General features: G+C 38.8%; 1 protein-coding gene across 1 annotated transcript; it reads left to right on the top strand.

Moving 5' to 3' along the window:
* The first annotated feature begins 510 nt into the window (after nt 1-510).
* On the top strand, nt 511-17,618 carry rab10 (RAB10, member RAS oncogene family). Its single transcript, XM_080048034.1, has 6 exons — nt 511-1,220; nt 7,790-7,850; nt 12,308-12,446; nt 14,196-14,285; nt 15,412-15,513; nt 16,395-17,618. Exons 1-6 carry the CDS (start codon nt 1,094-1,096, stop codon nt 16,479-16,481), a joined length of 606 nt encoding a protein of 201 aa, XP_079904160.1. The 5' UTR covers nt 511-1,093; the 3' UTR covers nt 16,482-17,618.
* The last annotated feature ends 2,571 nt before the right edge of the window (nt 17,619-20,189 follow it).

The raw sequence follows: 20,189 nt of genomic DNA, 5'->3' as shown, positions 1-20,189 counted from the left end.
CACACACATAGCCTACACACACAGAAAGCGAAGTGAGACGCAGATACTCTCTCGGTGTGTTAGCCTACTAAACAAGACTTGAAGGCGATACATGTCCACGCAGCTCACATACAGAGCGGAGGATGTGGGGAAACGCCCGTAACAAGCACATAAGTACTTATATGACATCACTTTGCCTGACTCACAGCTGGGATAGTCACCGCATCAAATGCCAAGCTTGCCATGAAAAGCTGAAACACACCCCGGCGATGGAAAAAGATCCGCATGAAACTGGCCGCCATGTTGGATCATAACATACATTTAATTATACGAAGTGATAGGCGCGTTTGAGCCGAAATGTCCGAATCACGTACGCAGTAACATTCGCCCCTTCCTATCAATGTGTGACGCGCCCTCTTTTAACTCTAGCCAATAAAATTGATGTGTGTAGTAGAATGGCAGCGACGTTGACCAATCAGAGGCGTATCAATGAGGTCTAGGGTGTCGCCGTGGTGGCTCCCATTCGAAGGCGACGGCGGTCGTCTACAATTCGGATCTAATCTCTCCAGAAAAAAGGGTTAAAAAGGGGACGAAAGAACTCCGAGGCAAAGACGGCAAATTTGACACACTTTATAAAGGTTGAGATTTTTCAAATTCGAGCTGTTTTTGGGGGGCAGGGCTTTGGAATGACGGGGTGTGCCAGGAATTTGAATTAGCTCGCCGTTAGTTTGAAGAAAGAGTAGAGTCGAGAGCGAGAGAGAGGAGCCATTTTGTCCCGACTGTGTGGGAGAAAAGAAAGAGTGGAAAAGAGGAATCACACGGGAGGAGAGCCTTTTTTTTTTTTTTTTTTTGCTTTCTGTTCTCATGCTTTACTGGGGGGATATATAACTTTCCCGGACACGTCTACGGGCACGTTATACTGGTGGTATTTAGCCGACTAGCTTCGCCGAAGCTAATCAACAAATCCCCCCACCTAAAACTGTTAAACAGTGAAAGAGGAGCGGGGTAATTGGTCAAGCTTGGCTAAGGAGCTGGCTTTAGACTTCACGTAGGCTTCACGTCCGAGGCTTTGTTGTTTTTTTGTATTTTGGGTGAGCACAAGCTTATATTTTCAATGGCGAAGAAGACGTACGACTTGCTGTTCAAGCTGCTGCTGATCGGAGACTCGGGCGTGGGGAAGACCTGTGTGCTGTTCCGCTTCTCGGACGACGCCTTCAACACAACCTTTATCTCCACCATAGGTAAGTTAAACAACATCTATATATTGCTATTACAAGCGTGGTGTGTTGTTACATATGTTCCAGATTGTGTTGAGGTAGTTTGACAGCTGGGGCAGACTCTTGCAGCTGGATATGGCCTGTGTGCTGGCTGCTATCCTCAGCGTGCACTCACTCGACTGCAGGCCTGCTCACTCTGGTTAGCTGCAGAGCTAGTTGTGCAGCTACTAGCCCTATTTTATTCGTTTAACGTAAGTTATTATTGAGTTTTTAACGTAATATAGACAAAGTAACACACCAACATGAGATAACACAATAGAATGTGCAAATATAATAATGTGTTGTCTGGAAATATTTTAGTATTCATAGTTCATATAAATATTTTAAATCTGCTAATAATTTGGTCGGTGTTGTGCGGCATAAAGTTCCATTTCCTCCAGTTCTTATCAAATGTATTCTCTTGGCTCTCAAAATATGTCAGCCTTTCCATAGCAACAATGTATTGTACAATTAAAGTCACTGTTCCTTTTTTGGGGCGTTTACGTTAAGCCAGTTTCTTGTAACAGCCCTATAACTTGCTCCAAAATACAATTTTCGCTTAGTAATCATCTCTTCTCTCATCACTACATCTTGAATATTCCCAAGATTCATCATCCACAGGGGAGCTATCATATCCCAATAAATTGAAACAACTGCATTAACATTTTCCCTCTTTTTTAAAATGCCTGTGGCTTTAATAACAAAACATGCTGTTTATTTTGTTTTCGCTGCCAGTATTGCCCAAGCATAACCGGTTTAGATGCCAGAGGGATATGCTACAGTGTTGCTACATATCCTTAAAGTTATGAAGTTTTAATAACCAGAAAAAAATGACATACCAAATTAAAGAACACATTGTTCAACATTTGAAGTCGATGATTTGAAATATGTAATGTTTTATTCAATGTTTAATTTTAATTCTGAATGGGATTTAAAAAAAAATGACTTGCCTTAAGATGTAGACACCCTGGTTTAGTTAGTCTGACAGCTGGGGGCCTCTCTCCTGCAGCTGGAAATGGTAGGCAGCAGGACATACCCGGTTAGCCTGTGTGTGCTATCAATCATTAGCATGCACTTCTCTGCAGGCCTTCTCAGGTTAGCTGCAGAGCTAATTGTGCAGCTCTTAGCTCAGCCAACCCTTGCATCAAATGCCTTTTGACTTTTAACAACAAAGCATGGTTTTTATTTTCTTTCTGCTGCCAATAATGCCAAGAATAACCGATTCAGTTGCCAGAAGAATTCACTGTCATGTTACTTCACCACAGTGGCTAGTGAGCTAATGAAGCTACAAGGCCTTGCTACTGTTAAACGTCACTAAAAACTTCCCCCATACAACTCACCATAACTTATATGAAAGAATGGATTTGTCACTGTCATCATTATACCTGAAAAGTAAAACATTTTTGGGTCTTTCTTCAAAATGATAGATGTCACACAAGTCAAAGTTGCAAAACCACAATATAAAACACTACCATTAGAATAAGTAAAAGTTTAGAAGCCTTATCAGTCAAATAAATACATAAACTGTCAAAAAGAAACGTTCTAATTATTCAAAAGAGCTTGTTTCAGGTTTTTGTATGTATAATAATTTGATGGTCTTTCATTACTATGTAAGCAACAGTTTATTATTGGACCGTAGCTGTTGATTAACTACTAGATAAGATGCTGTTTCTTAGTCTCACCAGCAAAGAGCAAAGAATCAGTATATTATTAATGGTCTATCATTTATGATCTTGTACTCCAGCTGGTGGATTGATCTACTGTTTCACCTAGAGCAACTGGTTTATATGTTTGAAGTAGATAACTCCAAGTAACCATAGCTGTCAAATACTTGAAGTGGGCTATGATATTTCCTTCTGAAATGTTGTGGAGAAGAGTTATAAAGTAGTTGAAGAAACTGCAACTGGAAAAAATAATACAAGTACATGTGTGGTACCTCTCATTTACGTCAAGTTCTTAAGTAAATATATGAAGTGACTTTCCATGACTGCTTCAAAGCGAACCATAAACAATCCGTCATGGTGGCAACATCAGCAGTTTTTCTCTCTCCCTCTGACCTCCACACAACACGATCACGAGTCAAGTGTCAAACTATGTCAAATCGCTGCACGGCTGTAAGTGACGGCTGCACTTACTCGGGTTGCTTAAGATCAGTGCTGAGTAATAATGTAACTCTAGATGTGTTTTGCTGAAGAGAACTGCAGTGGTTTTATATCTATCTATTCATTGAGCTTTCATTTCAAGACCAGCTTTCCATAAGGTGAAAACTCCTCCTTGACTTTGTCGGAGAGCCCGGGTGTTCCATTTGTTAAGGGGTTAAGTTATTAAAAATAACTTGAGAGCATACAGCTTGCTGTCACATGTATGTGTTTATGTGTTTTGTTTATGGTTTTGTTTAGGTCTTCCCTGACACCGACTTTTCTCGGTCTATTAGGATCTGCCTGTTTAACAGAGGCTTGTCTATTCGCCAATGCCATACTATCTGGCAAACAGCATTGGAACGAGATATTTGGCCTTCCATCTACATGAACACGGCCTCTAATAAACGCCATTTTGCCCGTATTCGTGTTCAAATGTGAAATTGAATCAGACAGCTGCATTGAATAAAATTAGAAAGTTTCTTTTGTTTGAGACACACAAGTAAAAAAAATTGCATCCTTGACGCTTGCAGTCTAGATAGGGTGTTCTGCTGCTTAATTATTTACAAGGAAACATAGATTTACAACGTTACTAGGCAGAGCGGACAATCTATAGATTGCGCACAAACATGAATCGGCCTGTGGTGTTTAAGTTCTATTTTACTCAGTGATGTTTCTCTAAATGATAATCTTTACTGTCAACTATGAAACAACCCTATGGTGATCATGTTCTTATTTGAGGTAAAGCAGCCAATGTGTGTTAGCATTCTTAGCAACTCCAGGTGTTTGTTTTTTTCTTTACCTTTTTAGAGAAACATGATAACTTCAACATACTCCATCAAGAGATCATGCGAGTATCCATATTATAAACATGCTTTGTTTTTTGTCTATTTCTTCCTAATACTTGAGCAAACTTCAATATTTGTTTACAAATGATTTAAAGAATGATCATAGTGCTTGAACCGAAACCATCGACAGCAGTCGTTGCTTCCATTTGGTTTGGGAAGTGCTCACTTGTGGTGTTCCCACCTTAGTTTGTTTAAAGACGTGGAACTGCCTGTCACAAGTCAAGAGACACTGGCACGATACACACATTAGGTTACTTACGGTATGTCAGGATTTTTGCAAAAAAGTTTCCCTATGGTTCCTTTTTAAGAACAGCCCCATTTTGAAAAGCACAACCTAGTCACAAGCTTGTCCTTCAGCTTGTCTTTGTTCTACATCTGTATTCAAAACAAAGCAGCATGTAATATGACGTAAACGGGCACGAATATGGAGTGCTAACTGTTAACAAAATACTGTAAATATGGGAAACTAAACTATTGTGATGTTGATTTTAAGATATTGTCTGTTGGAGCCTTTTCAGATTTTTTCAGATCTTTGGCATATAAAATGTCTTAAAATAAACAAATATACCCATCACAATTTCCTTCTTATATCTTATATCTCCAGATGACTTGTGCAGTCCGACCAGTAAGGAGCTCCTTATTCAAACATTTGTTTCTCTCTAAATATAAGATTAGTGGACATCTTCCCCTGTGATTAAATAAATATGGACTGTTGAAGCCTCGCAGTGTGCAATGATGTACTTTTGTTTTCAGTTGCTATATGATTAGTGGTTCCATCATTTTGCCCACTATTTAATTGGCTTTGATGGTTGCTTATGTTTTGGCGTACACTTCTTTTAAGTTTATTGGGTGCAATGATCAACTGAAGTAAATGCATCACAGCACTTTAGTACAGCAAGAACAAAATGTACAGTTATCATAACAAACAACGTTATAAAGTCTTCACACATTCTACTCCTTGGCTGGACACATAAACCAGGTACAGGCCTTGATGTTTCAAATGTAAAGGGAAGTTTATTTATATAGAACAATTCAGACAAAAGGTAATTCAAATTGCCTAACAAGGGCATGAAATACATACTTTCTTTTTTGAAAATGTTGAAGTTGCATTTAAGAGATAATAAAAACAAAGCAAGAACAGGCAGACCAATTGTTAAAGTTGAAATAAATGGTATTTTAAAGAAAATAAGAACACGCAAAAAAGAGAAGAAGATCATAGTGCCTTAATGCCAAAGAGGAACAGGACTTTGGGACATTTGAAACAGGAGTGTGTTCTTCCTGTGACACAGTACTCATACCTTTGGAGACACAGACGCACAGCTGCTACTCAAAATACCCACACTGGAAAACCCCACTCTCTCTCTCTCTCTCTCTCATCACTCACTAGTTGTTATTTCCAATCTTTCTCTGCACCTGTGTATTAGAGGTTATTATGTTTATTAAAAGGGCTGAATATGTCTGATATTGAGATCTGAAATCTCTACCCATTATTGCTTGGAAACTGGCGATGGCGATACAGTGGAATTCATACTTGTGAAAGGAATGGTTCCTCTGGGATGAAAAAGAAAACCGAGTGGCTATAAATCATGGACATTCTGTCTAAGGCGTCCAATTCAACATTTTTGCTGTCATGGACAGTGTCATTCTTCTCTGTTGAAGTGCGCCCATTTTAGTTTATTTTTTATAAGGTGATCCATTAGGCAAACAAGCATGCATGCTATTTACCAACGCAGACATTTTCTTGAAAACTTGCCAGTGCACCCTTTTACTCCTTGCCAGGAAGGAACAACTAATAAGTTATCCCAGCTGACTTCAATGTATTCTTTCTTTAATATTCCCCATTGAGATTTAACATCTCTTTTTCAAGTGGGCCTTGGTCAAGAAAGCAGCATAAACGTTTCACATTAAACACAACATTTCACAATTAAAAATTAAATACAAGACACAACAAAACAACAATTCCATTTGAAGCAAGTCAGTGCTCAGTAACAGGACATTTGCAGTTTGTGGTTGAATAGTCCTTAATCCTGCTTTTGTATTTGTCCAATTTTAAGTGATCCTGTAAGTTACACTATGATGAGGGTGCAAACGATTTCAAGGCACTTTCACCATAATGTAGGGCCTAGGCATAGAAAGCTGTGGCTCTCATCTGCACTATCTTCCTCTCCTCTTTGTCTGTGTTTTTTTTTTGTACCTGATTAACACCATCTTTCTGTCCCTTGCTCCCTCCCTCTCTCTAGGGAACTCATATTATTAAGTGAGTCACACCTTGGCAGCCTGTTCTGTCATTATTCCCTGGGCCGGCCCCACCTAGAGCACAGCTGCTTCTTGTACTTTTTTAACCAACCATAATTTCTGACCAGAGCGGAACTGACAGTCTCTGGGGAAAAAATTAGAACTTCATGGCCAAAAAAGTTTTAGTCATAAGACACACCTTGTTCCTTCTAGGTCTTCCCGATGACGACCAATGTCATTTTGATATTTTGAACACTATTATTAATTAGGTTTTTTTAGGTCTTTTGGACCTTTTTCACTTTGTAGCTGCAAATAGAAGCTGTTTGCAATGTTACTTTCTACGATTGTTAATTCCACTAACAGAACATTTATCTGCAACTATTTTAATAAGTATTATATTGATCGATACTTATACTTGTTTCAAATGCCAAACGTTTGCTGGGTAATTCTGGGTCCTATACGACAGAAAATTGACAAAGAATCTTAGAGGTTTGGAGTGTTGGTCGGAAAAAACAAGCATTTTGAATATGATTCCAATGGCTCTGGGAAGTTGTGATGGGCATTTTTATTATTCTAACGTGTTATAAACAAAGAATCATTGATTCATACAGAAAATAATTGGCACATGAATTGTTAATGAAAGCAAACATTGCAGGATGGAAACTCAAACTTACCACTGCACCATCACTCCAAATGCTCCAACCAAAAGTTAAACAAAGCCCTTTTGGCTTCAACATCAGATATCACTAATTCACTTTAGACATGCTTAGTATCATGTTTCTCTAAACAGCTCCATCTAAGCACAGGTTTAACAAAACAAGGTTTTTGCAGTGTATGTAAACACGTTTTCAGTTTTTCCTCCTTAACCTGCTCATTGTGTGTGTGTGTGTGTGTGTCCGTCCATTGTTAGCCAGCTGCTGTGCTGATCCCACAGCTGGCCACCGATAGGCTCTTGGCCTGGGTATGACACTGCAGAATCAGGAAGAGATAATGTTATTGTCCCTCTCCTGGAAACACTCGTCCCTTACTTTCTTTTGCTTTCTCTATTGTTGACCTGTCTATTTACCTCAATGGGTTTTTCTAATTTTATTTTTTTTCCATGAATAATAAAACACTTTATTTGTGTAGCACCTTTCATACAAGAAATACAACATAAATGGCTTAACAATGATACAAATACATCAGTCCAAGAAATCAATACAATTATAAATCAGTGAATACATACAAAATTGAATGTGCCGAAGCTCTCATGTGTCTCCCGTTTTTCAACGATTTTCATATATCTTTGACGTGACATATGCTGATATGGTTCTCTTTTGTTTTTGTTTCACAGGAATAGACTTCAAGATCAAAACTGTTGAATTACAAGGAAAGAAGATCAAACTACAGATCTGGTGAGTCAACGGACTGTTTTTAGACGTGGCCTTTTCAGTGTGTAAACCCAAGTCAAGGTTGTGTGTGAAGAGTACCGTATTTTCCGCCCTATAAGCCGCATTGGACTATAAGCCGCAGGTGTTATAATGTTTAATTACCATATGTAAGAGTTCGTGCACAGAGGTGATTGTTGGGAAAGAGATGGCTGCTTGAGGAATCTCCCATTTATTAACATTTCAACAAACAAGTTGCATATTTGCATAAGGTATTCAAGTATTACCATTTAGTGCAATAGCTACTAGGGATGGGCAGGAGTGTTTTCACTACTCGTGTGATCGCTTGCATTCCTCGAGGATCAATCGATTCCTCGTTAAACTTTTTAAAATTTTTAGAACGCAACGCATCTGTCTGCAGAACAACGGTTCACCGCAATAAAGCGCTCAATGCTCATTGTCAAACAGTCACAGTTGCCATATAATATTAAGGATTTATTCCCACAAGTTTAAAACACATTTTCCTCACTGAAAGTAATTAAATAGACAGACCACAATTTAAACCGATCGAGTAGGTCTGCGTTGGGGAGAAAAAAAGAGAACAAAAACATGGGCTGTAGTTGTAACAAAAAAATAGCCTAAGTCACCATTTAAAATAAGAAGGGCAGCAAATAATATTAAATGATTGTCCTACAATTTAAATACATATAAATAACTCACCAAAGCAGATATAGTTGTATATCCAACCGCGTAATGCTCACTCCGTGTCCGTGAATAATTGCCGCGACTAATTCCTCATTAACGGGAATCTTATCCCCATAGTCCCTATTGAAGGCTTCTTAACTGTTGTTGGCTCGGAGCGAATGTGCCTGAAGTAAGCCTTGCTTCTTCTTTACTTTTCTTTCCAAGCGGAGAGCACCTTGCATGCTCACCTGGAGTCTAGGCTACTCATTACTAACTGAGAGTAACAGGTGTCATCTCCCCTTTTTATAAACGTAATTTTATCATCTGCTTTGAAATAATTGGACAGTTATATTCCTGACAATGTTCTGGAGAAAGGAGAGACCGTGTTCAGCTCCGCGGTGCTTTGGAGAACACGCTGCGGTGGCACGGAGGTGGCAGTTATTTGCAGTTGCTGTTTTACACAACGCTCAGTTTATTGCACTTGCATCAAAATATTTAATTTTGTTAAACTTTATTTTATCCGTTTTGTGCCGTTTTGTACACGTATATAACATTTTAAAATAGGGGCGACCCGCTGGCCTAAAGGCTACAAACACTAAAAAAAACTAAAAACTATTTTCCTCATCCACCAATCGAGTTCATTTGAAATGGGGAGTACTCGATTACTAACGCCCATCCCTAGTAGCTACAGAACATATACTGTGCTGTGTAATAACAGGGTCGAAAAATTGGGAAAAAGTCGCGGCTTATAGTCCGAAAAGTACGGTAAGTAGTACCAGGCCTTTTAATTCAGCATCTTGGGTTTAGGCCTTGTTACATCATAGTGAAACATCTGTTTGGCATTCCTCAGCAAAGCTCACAAGTATGCTAGAAAAGGAAATTGTCATCGGTCCATCGGGAGTCTCTTCATTATTATCCACAACAGCTGATTTTCTTCAACTGAAATTATTTTTCTTTTGCAAATTAAATCTGTGTTGTTAAGTGAGATATGATAAGATGTATGCATACAGGGCTGTGTCTTAACAATTATTTCTATTGTCTATTAATCTCCCAAATATTTAGTTGATTACTTAATTTGTTATTTTTATGTAGCCAGATATGTCTTCTTTTTGTTTTGTCTCTTCTGGACCGAAGTCCAAACTCCAATATTGAATTTACTATCATATATGACAAACTAAAAAGCATTTAATTGAACTTATTTAACTTTTTTATTCTAAATAAAATTGTGAATATAATGATGTAAGAATTAGCCTATTTTTTTTGCATTTTTATTATTGAAAACTTTCAGGAAGAACCAGGGCAAAGTATTAGAGACATGTCTTTTTGCATCATAGTCTGTTGCATAGCACTACCTTTGACCTATTTATTTTTTTAACCATGAACGTCTCAACATAGATCGGGTTACTCTTGTGCCCTGGTAAAGTGTTAAATAGTTATGTTCATAACGATACAAATGTCTTCCAGAACATCACAGAAGTGTTGGTCAAATTTTTACAAGGTCGGTACATGAAACTGTAATTGATAACCCATCATTGTGGACACCGACAGAAGTCTATTCATTCAGGGCTTATCGTTCAGTGTTATCAGAGACACCTGCACATCCACACCCACAATATACAGGTGTCTTGCATTGCTCACAGAGTCTCCATTGTAGATTTAAAGACATGTGTTTGTAGCAATCTTTCTTATCAATTAACCTTTGCCAGTGTCTTAAAACGTGAATATTTGTGTATTTTACTTGTCTTCTATGATGGTAAAGTCAATATGTACAAGTATCTGGATGTTAGGTTGTTAAACAATAAAATGCATACAGCATGTCAACTCAAGCTCTGGTGAATGTCAAAGAGCCATTTACACTATATTTAATGATTAAGTAATCAAAAATAAGTCCTCACCACAGCCCTTGATGTATTAAAGTTGGGAGGCATTATGTGTACTCATTGTCTGACTGTACTTGTATGTTTTCAACTCTATAGAGCCAGTTGCTATTCCCCAAAAGGAAGCACAGAGAGAAAACAATAGAAATATGAAATAAAATAGTTTTTCTGACAGCTCCAGTCTGCCCGTCACGGCCAAAAAAGTGCCAAGAACACACCGAGCCGACTACTGACTTTCCGTACGCTCTGCGCTTGCGCGGGACAGTAATGTCTCCATAACAGCAGGCGGCGCTAATCTGTATTGTGGCCCAAAAAAATACGGAAGCCGGTGTTACGGCCGGCCATACCAGGCTCGTTAACCGGCCAGTAAACATTAAATAAACCACAATGAAACCATGAATCAACGTAATAATAATGTGATTTATTAAAACAATCCCTCAACTCAAGCAGGAGGCTGCAAAAGAAAAAGGGTAAACGGGAGGAAGCCTGGGGCAGCCACAGTTGGACTGCCCAGGTCTTCCTCCAAAGCTATTCCCCGGCCCCTCTAAACTACGATTAAAGTAAAATAACACCACCTAGCAGCCCCCCATAACTAAACCATAAAACTAAAGAAAGAACCGCAGCAGGTCAGCGGCCGAGCCGTCATCCAGTCAGGCCCCAGAACGAGAGAGAGAGAGAGAGAGCTCTCTAGACCATAAACATAGATAGAAATACGTATTTATGGACCATAAAGAGCACCACGAAACAAACAAACATATTAAAACAATGGCTAACTGTTGTTAGCTGTTTGTGCTACCCGCCTCACTTCCGGGCTTCGCTGATTCGCTAGCCCTCCACCAATCAAATTGCTCCAACTGAAAGACTGCCCGCCGCCGATTGAACATGTTCAATCGGCTCAAAAGAAGCCCGACGACATCTACGACGACCGACGTCACGGCACACACCAAACAGATTCGTGTCCCCGCCCCTTCCAGACTCTCCGACGGCGATTATCTGGCTGGTGTGTCCTGGCTTTTACACTGTCCATTAACCCTGTGGCCGTATACATTTCACTCTCAGTAGACATCTCATTTTCTCCTCTTCCATGTCTGGATTTAATCTCCACTGTATGGCCTCAGCAAACTGATTACATCATTCTCACAGGATTCAACAAAATCAACCAAGTCTTGACTTTCCCACACAGTCATTATTTTGAACTATTGTAGATGTAGCTTTTATCTGCTCATGTTTAGCTTGCTGCTCCTGGGCTTCTTCTGTTTCTCTGTATCAGCAGTGGTAGGTGGGTGTTAATGCTAGTGTTGATGTGTAAGGGACGTGTTTAGTCTCCAGTGCGTGTTTGCCAGGTTCAATTTGATTGCCAGGCTTCTTAAATATTGTACAGGTACAAAAAATGTCCTCTGCGCCTCATAACGGACAGAATTGTTCAAATGGAACATCACATTTTTGTAAGACTTGCATCAGCTTCTTTTTTGGTGACCAAAGCAATTGAGTCACATGATTTCTGACAGAGTTCTGGCTCACCTTTTTTTTTTTATGCGCCTAAATAAAAATGTCAAACTTTCATAATTTATAGGAGTAAGCATGCCAAGAAATTAAGATCAAGTGTATCTATCTTTACAAGAAATACAATGTATAATGGTACTATTGTTTACACCTCTGGCTCCAACAAAAGGTTTCAATATGTGTTGCTCATGTATTATGTCATTGACGGAGAGCGAGAAACCTCAGCGTCTTGTGACCTAATCGTTGAGTCATTGTTATCTATCAACATCTCTGTCAAACCTTATTAAATGGCTTATTTAAAAGTCAGACTTACTGAGCCATTTATTCCTTGGCAATGAAGGTTGAAATCATTACAAGAAAGCAGGGAACACAAAGAAATGCATGTCTCAAATCTGTGTGTGGTTGTGTGTTTTTGTATAGGGACACAGCGGGCCAGGAACGGTTCCACACCATCACCACCTCCTACTACAGAGGAGCCATGGGCATCATGCTGGTCTATGACATCACCAACGCCAAGAGCTTTGAAAACATCAGCAAATGGCTGCGCAACATTGACGAGGTAACGCACGCTCACAATCATGTAGATTTATGTTGCTGTTTAAAAATCCTATCAGCGATGTTATCATGTTTCTTTATGGCTTTTTTGGAAATGAGTGTTGGCACTCCCTTTTACAGCCATTGTTTTATCTTTGGCATAATGACAAAGTCAGTGAAATTCCTCAAAGGGAATGCAGCTAACATTGTTAACTAGTTGTGAGGAATGAGCTGTGTAGGAATCTGTGACTAAATGACATCAGATGAGCCAGATGTCTGTTTGCATTGGGCTCATTGTAGGAGAACCAGAGGCTGTGCTGTTGTTACCTTTTTGAATATTGGCAAAAACAAGAACCGTTTTACTTAAAAAAAATATCTCCATGGTCAGTGGAGGAGCCCATATTTTCTTCATACCTGTGTATGTTCGTTACATGTCAAGAGATGCATTTTGTCTGATAAAACGGCATTTTGTTTTCAGTCAGAATGAAAGAGTACTGTATGAGATCCAGTTTGACTTTTGGTTGGTGGAGAGAGGATGTCACAGGAATTGCCAGGACCATTGTTTGTCTTTTTGGTTTCTTATAATGGATTTAAGATCATGAGTGCAAGGAAGTGATGTATAATGTATATAACATTAAGCCACATCATACTCCAACAGGGCTGATATTTCAAAATGATTAACAGATGAACAAGACATACTGTGTTTGCCATATTTGTTGTGATGCTGAGTTCACCCCTGCTGTTTGTTTGCATTGAGTTTTTAGCTGCTATCTTAATATTAATCTCAGTAATGATTCTCTTTTATGTGCGACACTTTCTTGGATCCATGCCACATTGAAACACATTAGTTACTGTGTCAGTTACGATCAATACCAGAACATTATCTGACTTTTCTTATTCCTGAGGTGCAACAATACACTTAAATATAACAACACATGATCAGTACTAAGGTGTTACGCCTTAAATCAAGCAGATTGTTTGAGACTGCCAGGCGCTGGAATGCTTTTTGTCATTTTTCTCCCCCTCGCTGTTAAAGAGCGTTAGAGTCAGGTCAAGGGAAAAGGGAAACATGATGCATTTCCTGCACACCAAGAACTTTGCCTTCCTCATGTTGCACTGCTGTGTGGGAGAGTGTTTAGTTGACTCCACAGAAGGTTCATAGGAAGTTGGCATTTCTGGTAGTTTGAGAGTATATTTGAACAGTATGTCGATCAGTGGCTGTAACTTATTAGAGCAAAAGATTACTTGTAAACATTTGTTTGTGGCCCCATTAACCGAACAGGGATTTTTCTACAACTTTTATGATAATCCAATAAATATATACTAAATATGGCACATGTGTCGTGGTTCGAGCTCCTCAAATGGAATGATTAGATGTTGCCTTCAGTCAGTTAATTGAGCATCTTTCAAGTTACAAAACAGGGGATTTGAAGTCTTCATTCATACATTTACTACACCAAATTATTTCTTGTGATAGTAATTGTAAGGTACAACAATAATGAATGTATTTTGTCAGTTGCTTCTCTAAAAATTAGAGTGAGTGGAAAGTAGAGTTGCACTAAAGTTACCAACTATTTCTCAAAATAGACACATGCAATCATGTCTAAAAGCAAAGCACAAAACACTATGCAGTTTTTCCTGTGCAACTGGTTCATAACAAACAGGTGCCAGTTCAGTGTGGGTGAAATCAAAAATGGATCTAGTTTTAAATTTGGCTGATAATGAAAAAGTAAATCTCATAATCTTCTCTTTCTTCTTCTCCTTTTATTCCCAGCATGCAAATGAGGACGTTGAGAGGATGCTGCTAGGCAACAAGTGTGACATGGAGGACAAGAGGGTCGTACCAAAAGCCAAGGGGGAGCAGGTGAGATGGTGCAGTCCACTGCAGATATAAGCTGCCGGACGTTGATTGGCTGCCGCTTCTGTCCCCTGCTCAGTTTATACATGATTTCTGTTGACCAAGTTCCACTGCAGTTTAAGCACAGTCCAGCCTTTACATTTGCATGATAACACTTGTTTGCCGTGGGTTCATTCCACATTGAAAGTTTGAAAAGACTGTACGAAATGTCATGAAAACAGGATTGAAAAGAGAGAATACCAAACATAATGTATGGAGAATGTGTTTAAAAATATGATTTATATCTAAATCATGAATTATAGAAAATGCACTAGTGACCCAGCAGTACAAGGTCCAAGGTCCGAGTTTATCCAGAAATGAAACATATCTTGGCATAAAACAGGATCTTCATTTCCTGGTTTCAAATTACAGGGATAGCCTGCTTCTCTTTACTTAAAACAAATGGCCCAAATTATTGTGTATTACAGAGTATAAGCAAGATTTTCATATTCATTGGTAATGGCCCCGTAGGGTTGAGTGACCGTGTTGACTTATGCAATCGGTGGCGTCACTTACATCATGGCCTCTATTGATACAAAGGGTTTGGTCACTTGAGGATATTGAACAGCAAAGTTCAGGCCTGAGGAGAGATTTCATCATCCAGAACAATTGAAAACATCTGTGTGGGGCGCTTTAAGAGAACTGAAGCAAACTAGCAGTGACTATTCACTCTTCAGAATCTGATACACACACGTTTGTATGGCTCTACTGGTGAGGACACTCATGGACATAATGCATTACCTAGACCCTTACCCTAACATAAACCTAATTCATACCTGAACCTTAAAACCTAGTCTTAACCCTCCAACAGCCCTTTAAGCCTGAAATGTCCTCACTTTCTAAAAATGTCCTCACTCCTTTGGTCCAGAACCGAAATTGGTTCTCACAAATATAGTTGTACAAGTACTTTCGTGCACACACGCACACACACACACACGCACACAGGGCAAGGAAGTGTGTATATAATTGTGCGTGTTGGTAACAGCAGTGAAACCTGATCCGTGGTCTGCTCTTGAGGATCAGCCACTTTTATTTTTGGACTTGAACCTTCTCACACTGGCCGTTCTAACTCTGTCTGCTTTCTCCTCCACAGATTGCGAGGGAGCATGGCATTAGGTTTTTTGAGACGAGTGCTAAGGCCAACATCAATATCGAGAAGGGTTTCCTCACGTTAGCAGAAGACATCCTGAGAAAGGTGCGTGTGTGTGTTTTTAAATTACAACAGAGTGATGGTTAGGGTGATATATATTGTGTGTTCAATGATGATTTATGGAAGGGTTAGTATCACTTTTACAGAACCAAATACATGCGTGTATTTATTGAATTTCCTTAATGGCTAAAATAACAGGGATACGTGCATCAATTTTCTTTCATTTATATACTTATGGAGGCGGGACCTGATAAGCCTTTGGCTTCTTCCGTCTCCCTTCGGACAACACAAAGTATGATGTATGAATAGCCTATTTGCAAGAGAAAATTGTGTATTGTGTGAAATTGTCCGAAAGAATAATAATAAATAAATAAATAAACTATAAGTGCTTGTTTCAAGGTGCCACCTGCCTCAAGAAAGTGCAACTGTCACATGCACAAGTATTTTAAGTCAAACGATGTGTCTTTTAGCTTCGGAAAGCTGCTATTTCTCAATCCTAAAACTCTCAGTATTGTTACAGTAACCAACCTTGATTCTTGTCTCAAACTTTGCCATGTTTGAGGGAATTGGGCGTGAAAAGTTCTTTAAAATGATATTAAAGAATTTGTGGAAACTCTGATAACCCCTTTACCTGTGCAGGGATAATAACAGCTACACCTGAATGAATCCTCTGCATTTTATATCATCATGTGAACAGTGATTTCCCCATTATATATTATGCAACACAATGCATTGTGGGATTGTTAGTAGAACGAAGTGTGCAGGCCACATACGCAGCATTTTTCACGCCACTGTTATACTCAAATGTCACACTCCAGAGTTTGCACACTCACTTAAAATGGAAGAAAGGAAATATCAGCACATGTGAGTTGATAGATGCTTTATCTTTTTATTAACAATTTTTTTTTTCTTGTGTTTTCGCACAGACGCCTGTAAAAGAGCCCAACAGTGAAAACGTCGACATCAGCAGCGGAAGTGGAGTCACAGGCTGGAAGAGCAAGTGCTGCAGTTGAACAACTCCCCTCGTTTCACTCACACTAATGAACACACACAGACACACATGCGCACACCAATACAAACACATATTCTCTCTCTCTCTCTCTCTAACTGCTAACTCTCTCGCTCTCTAACCTGTCTCATGAGTTTTTCTTGCACACTGACACTATCTGTCTGTCTCTTTATCAGAATAAAAACAATAAAGTACTTCACTCGTCTAACACCCCCATGTCCCACCCATCCACCCCCCCTGTCCTGTCCCAATACCCCCCCCCTCCTCCCCGCCCCACACACACACACACACACCATACTCACAATGATGGTCATTTTTATTTCTGATAAAAAGAGAAATCCAGTCATGTTTCTTGTCATTTGTTTTAAAAGTTGTTAAAAAAATTAAAGAAAATTAGATGGTAATTAAGTGAAAAGACAAGCTCATATTTTTAATATTTCTTTTTGCCTGAGCTCACCTTGTTGGGACACCCTCACTCACCCACCCTTTATATCCTCTCCTCCTCCTCCTCCTCCTCTACCCACAGCACTCACCTTCTGTCGGAGGAAATGAAAAAAGAAGAAAAAATCAAACAAAAAAGACAACGTAGGATTAACATTTTGTACACTTAGTGGGGTTACTTTTCTTCTTCTGTTGTCTAACCGTATTTGGTCCTTTTATTTTTTTCGATTTGTTACCAAGTGACAGAGGCGTGGCTAGCTCCTTTTGTATGTCGGGGGTTTATTTTGTCCTGTGCCTTATATGGAAGACAGGGGGCGGGGCTGTGGTGGTGGGTGGAGCCACATCCACCCAATGAATTACGAGTTTTAATAATTCTGTGGTTCTGGCTGTGGATGGGAGGAAAAAGCCGAAACTGAAGCAGAAGCGTTTGAATTTTCTCCTCCAGCCAAGAGAACGGCATTATACAGTATGTCCTGTTTATTCATGTTTTTATTTTTATCTGTATGTTTTTTATTTTTTCCCCTTTGTTTTTTTTTATTTGTTTTTCCTGCATGCAGATTTCTTTGGGTTGGAAGCGTTTTCTGTAACGTCGTGTAACGTTTGCCACTGGGTAACTGTGGGGCGGGAGGTATACCGAAGTTCTCTTTGGAAATTCAAACAGTTTTGCAGAACCATTAAAAAGTAAGCTTGTTTAAGTTAACTTGTTTGTCCTCAATGATGTGCAGTCCAGTGTTTGTGTGTGTGTTTTCATCTCTTCTGTCAGATTTTTTTGTGTTGATTTGGGAAGTTGGAGAGCGGAAGAGAGGAGGATGAAATACAGAGGTTGGATGAGATCCTGGGTGGATATTTAACATCTAGTTTTACTTGGTATGAACTACAACCCGCCTCTGTTTCTTTCCATCACTTGATCACAAAGCTGGTGGATACTGTATTATAAGTCCTTCCCCCTTAAAGGTGGAGTCAGTGATTTTAGAACATTTTAGTTGTCAATCAGCTGAAAAAAGAAAACTCCTTTATTAATACACTGCCTAGGCTCTGTAAGATTTTCTGGGCAGACATAAATGTGAGCGTTGACCTCCCCAGCAAGATAAGCAGTTTTATTTATTTAATTTTAATATGCTCAAAACAAGGCCTTAAAGGTATTGAACCTACTTTACAAAGGTCTTAAATATTTTTAGGTTGACTTTTAACATAAATCGAGTGGGGTTGTTATGTGACAAATAAGCTCTTTTCGATTGTGTTAATTAGAGTATACACATACTTCACAAAGCTATTACAGTATATCAATGTGAGTTGTGTTTTTGATAAATATTCTTTATTAAAAGTACCTTGAAATGAGTACAGATGTTCCATTAAATCCTCCCTGCTTTTGCTAGGATGGCCTTGATGTCATTTTAATTGGCATTAAACTTGTTTTATTATAAACATATTTTACGATGTATTATTAGCGTTTGTGCAGTGGGGCCCACTGCAGGCTGTACTGTCTTTTCTGTCAGTGAAGAGTATGTGTGTGGCGCCATCTGGTGGCTGCAGATCACAGGAAAAGACAAAAAGTCACAGTTCAATGTTCAAGTGTTTTTTTTTAACAAAATGTTATTTCTTTAGCATTATGATTTTAATAGTCAACTTAAGCATAATTTTTGTATGAAACATTAATTTATTATGGTGGGATCTTGAATAACCCAAAAGGTTGGAAACTCATGGGTTTTACCTAGCCTGGTTCTACCAGACCATCGTACTTCATTTCATGTGAAGAAAGACTACTGAAGGGAAAATGACATTTGAGCAGAAGTAGGTAGGCGGGCTAAATCCGGCTAGGTTTTACGGTTTTACCCTGAAGGCTGATTAATATCTGATTACTAAAGGTTAAAAATGTTATGTACTTTTACCCCATATTTTCTGGCATTTGTAAAGGTTAAGAAAGTCTAGAAATAGTCTGATCTCTGCTTCTAAAACCATAATACCACAGCTTCTAAACTGATATATAAACTGTCTGGAGCCATCACTGAATAGATTCATGCCAATTTTGCTTAATCTCCATTAAAACGTCCCTGCTTTGATCAAAAACTATCAGATTATATTAAGCTGCATAATTCAAAACAGACAAGCAATGTTCAATCCAATTCTTCCCCACAACATTTAGATTTCACACATTTTAGCACCAATATGGAAACTCCTCTCATTAACATTTAGTGATAGTTAACCTTTTACCAGACTTAAGTTAGGATGAAACTAAAGATCTTCATCCAATTTAGGGCTGAAAGGTTGAATTGGATAAAAAGTTTCTCTAATTCTAGTTTTTCAAAGTTAAGTTTTTCTTTTTCTTTAAATTAATAGGAAACATAATATATATTTGGGTTTTGGCCTGTTGGTTGCACAAACCCAGGCATTAAAAGTCATCATTGTGGGCTTCAGTAAGTTGTGGTGTGCAGATTAATTGACAAAATGAATTGATTTAACAGCCTAAATGTAAATCAAAGTCTAGTATGTTTCTGCCAATAACAATACAACATGGTTGGTGTGCATGTTTTTTTCTTTACATTCTTTATTCATCCCCCTCTCCCCTGTACCCAAACCTCCCAGAGCAACAACAGTGTACACAAAAATAAAGTTCTTTCACTTACAAATGAAAAAAAAAACAGTGCAGAATGCCAGTGGTCACCATTTAAGTCCGTAAACTACATTCAGAGAGCTTTTCCTAAAACACACACACAAAAGTACAGCAGGTTACACAATTCTCATGATGTATGTGTAGTGGAGCACAGTAGTTAACTCCATAGTAAGTCCGTCAATCTAGTATTTTCTTCTAAAAAATCAGTATAGAGGAACAGAAAAACATCAAAAACATGATAGTCAGCTGTAGCATATCTCATAGACAGTACATTTACTTTAACTTTTGAACCTCCTCCACATCCTTAGAAACAATGTGGAGTATTAAAGGATGAAGTGATTAGGTGCCTAAAAGCAAGCCATTTCTGGTTGATAGTATCATTCCAGCATAAGACACTCATTTCATGGTATTGCGATCATTATTGTATAAACGTGGGTTATTGCAACAACAACGAAAAGTTAAAACCCAGCTATTTAGTGCTTTGGTAAAAAGAGGAGCATAACGTTTGAGTGGCAATGAAAGAAGTTCAGTTATAGGAAAATAATTAATGTTTTCAGAGTGGTGTGAATCAGTGTTGTACGTGTTTTGAGTGTTCGAGACAAAATCATTGTCAGAAGGCAGCAGCAGTAAGTAGACACTGACGAGGGCCTGCCCTAAGGA

Source organism: Ammodytes marinus, assembly GCF_949987685.1.
Source record: "Ammodytes marinus genome assembly, chromosome: 19".
NCBI lineage: Eukaryota > Metazoa > Chordata > Actinopteri > Uranoscopiformes > Ammodytidae > Ammodytes > Ammodytes marinus.
This window is presented reverse-complemented; position numbering and strand designations above follow the sequence as displayed.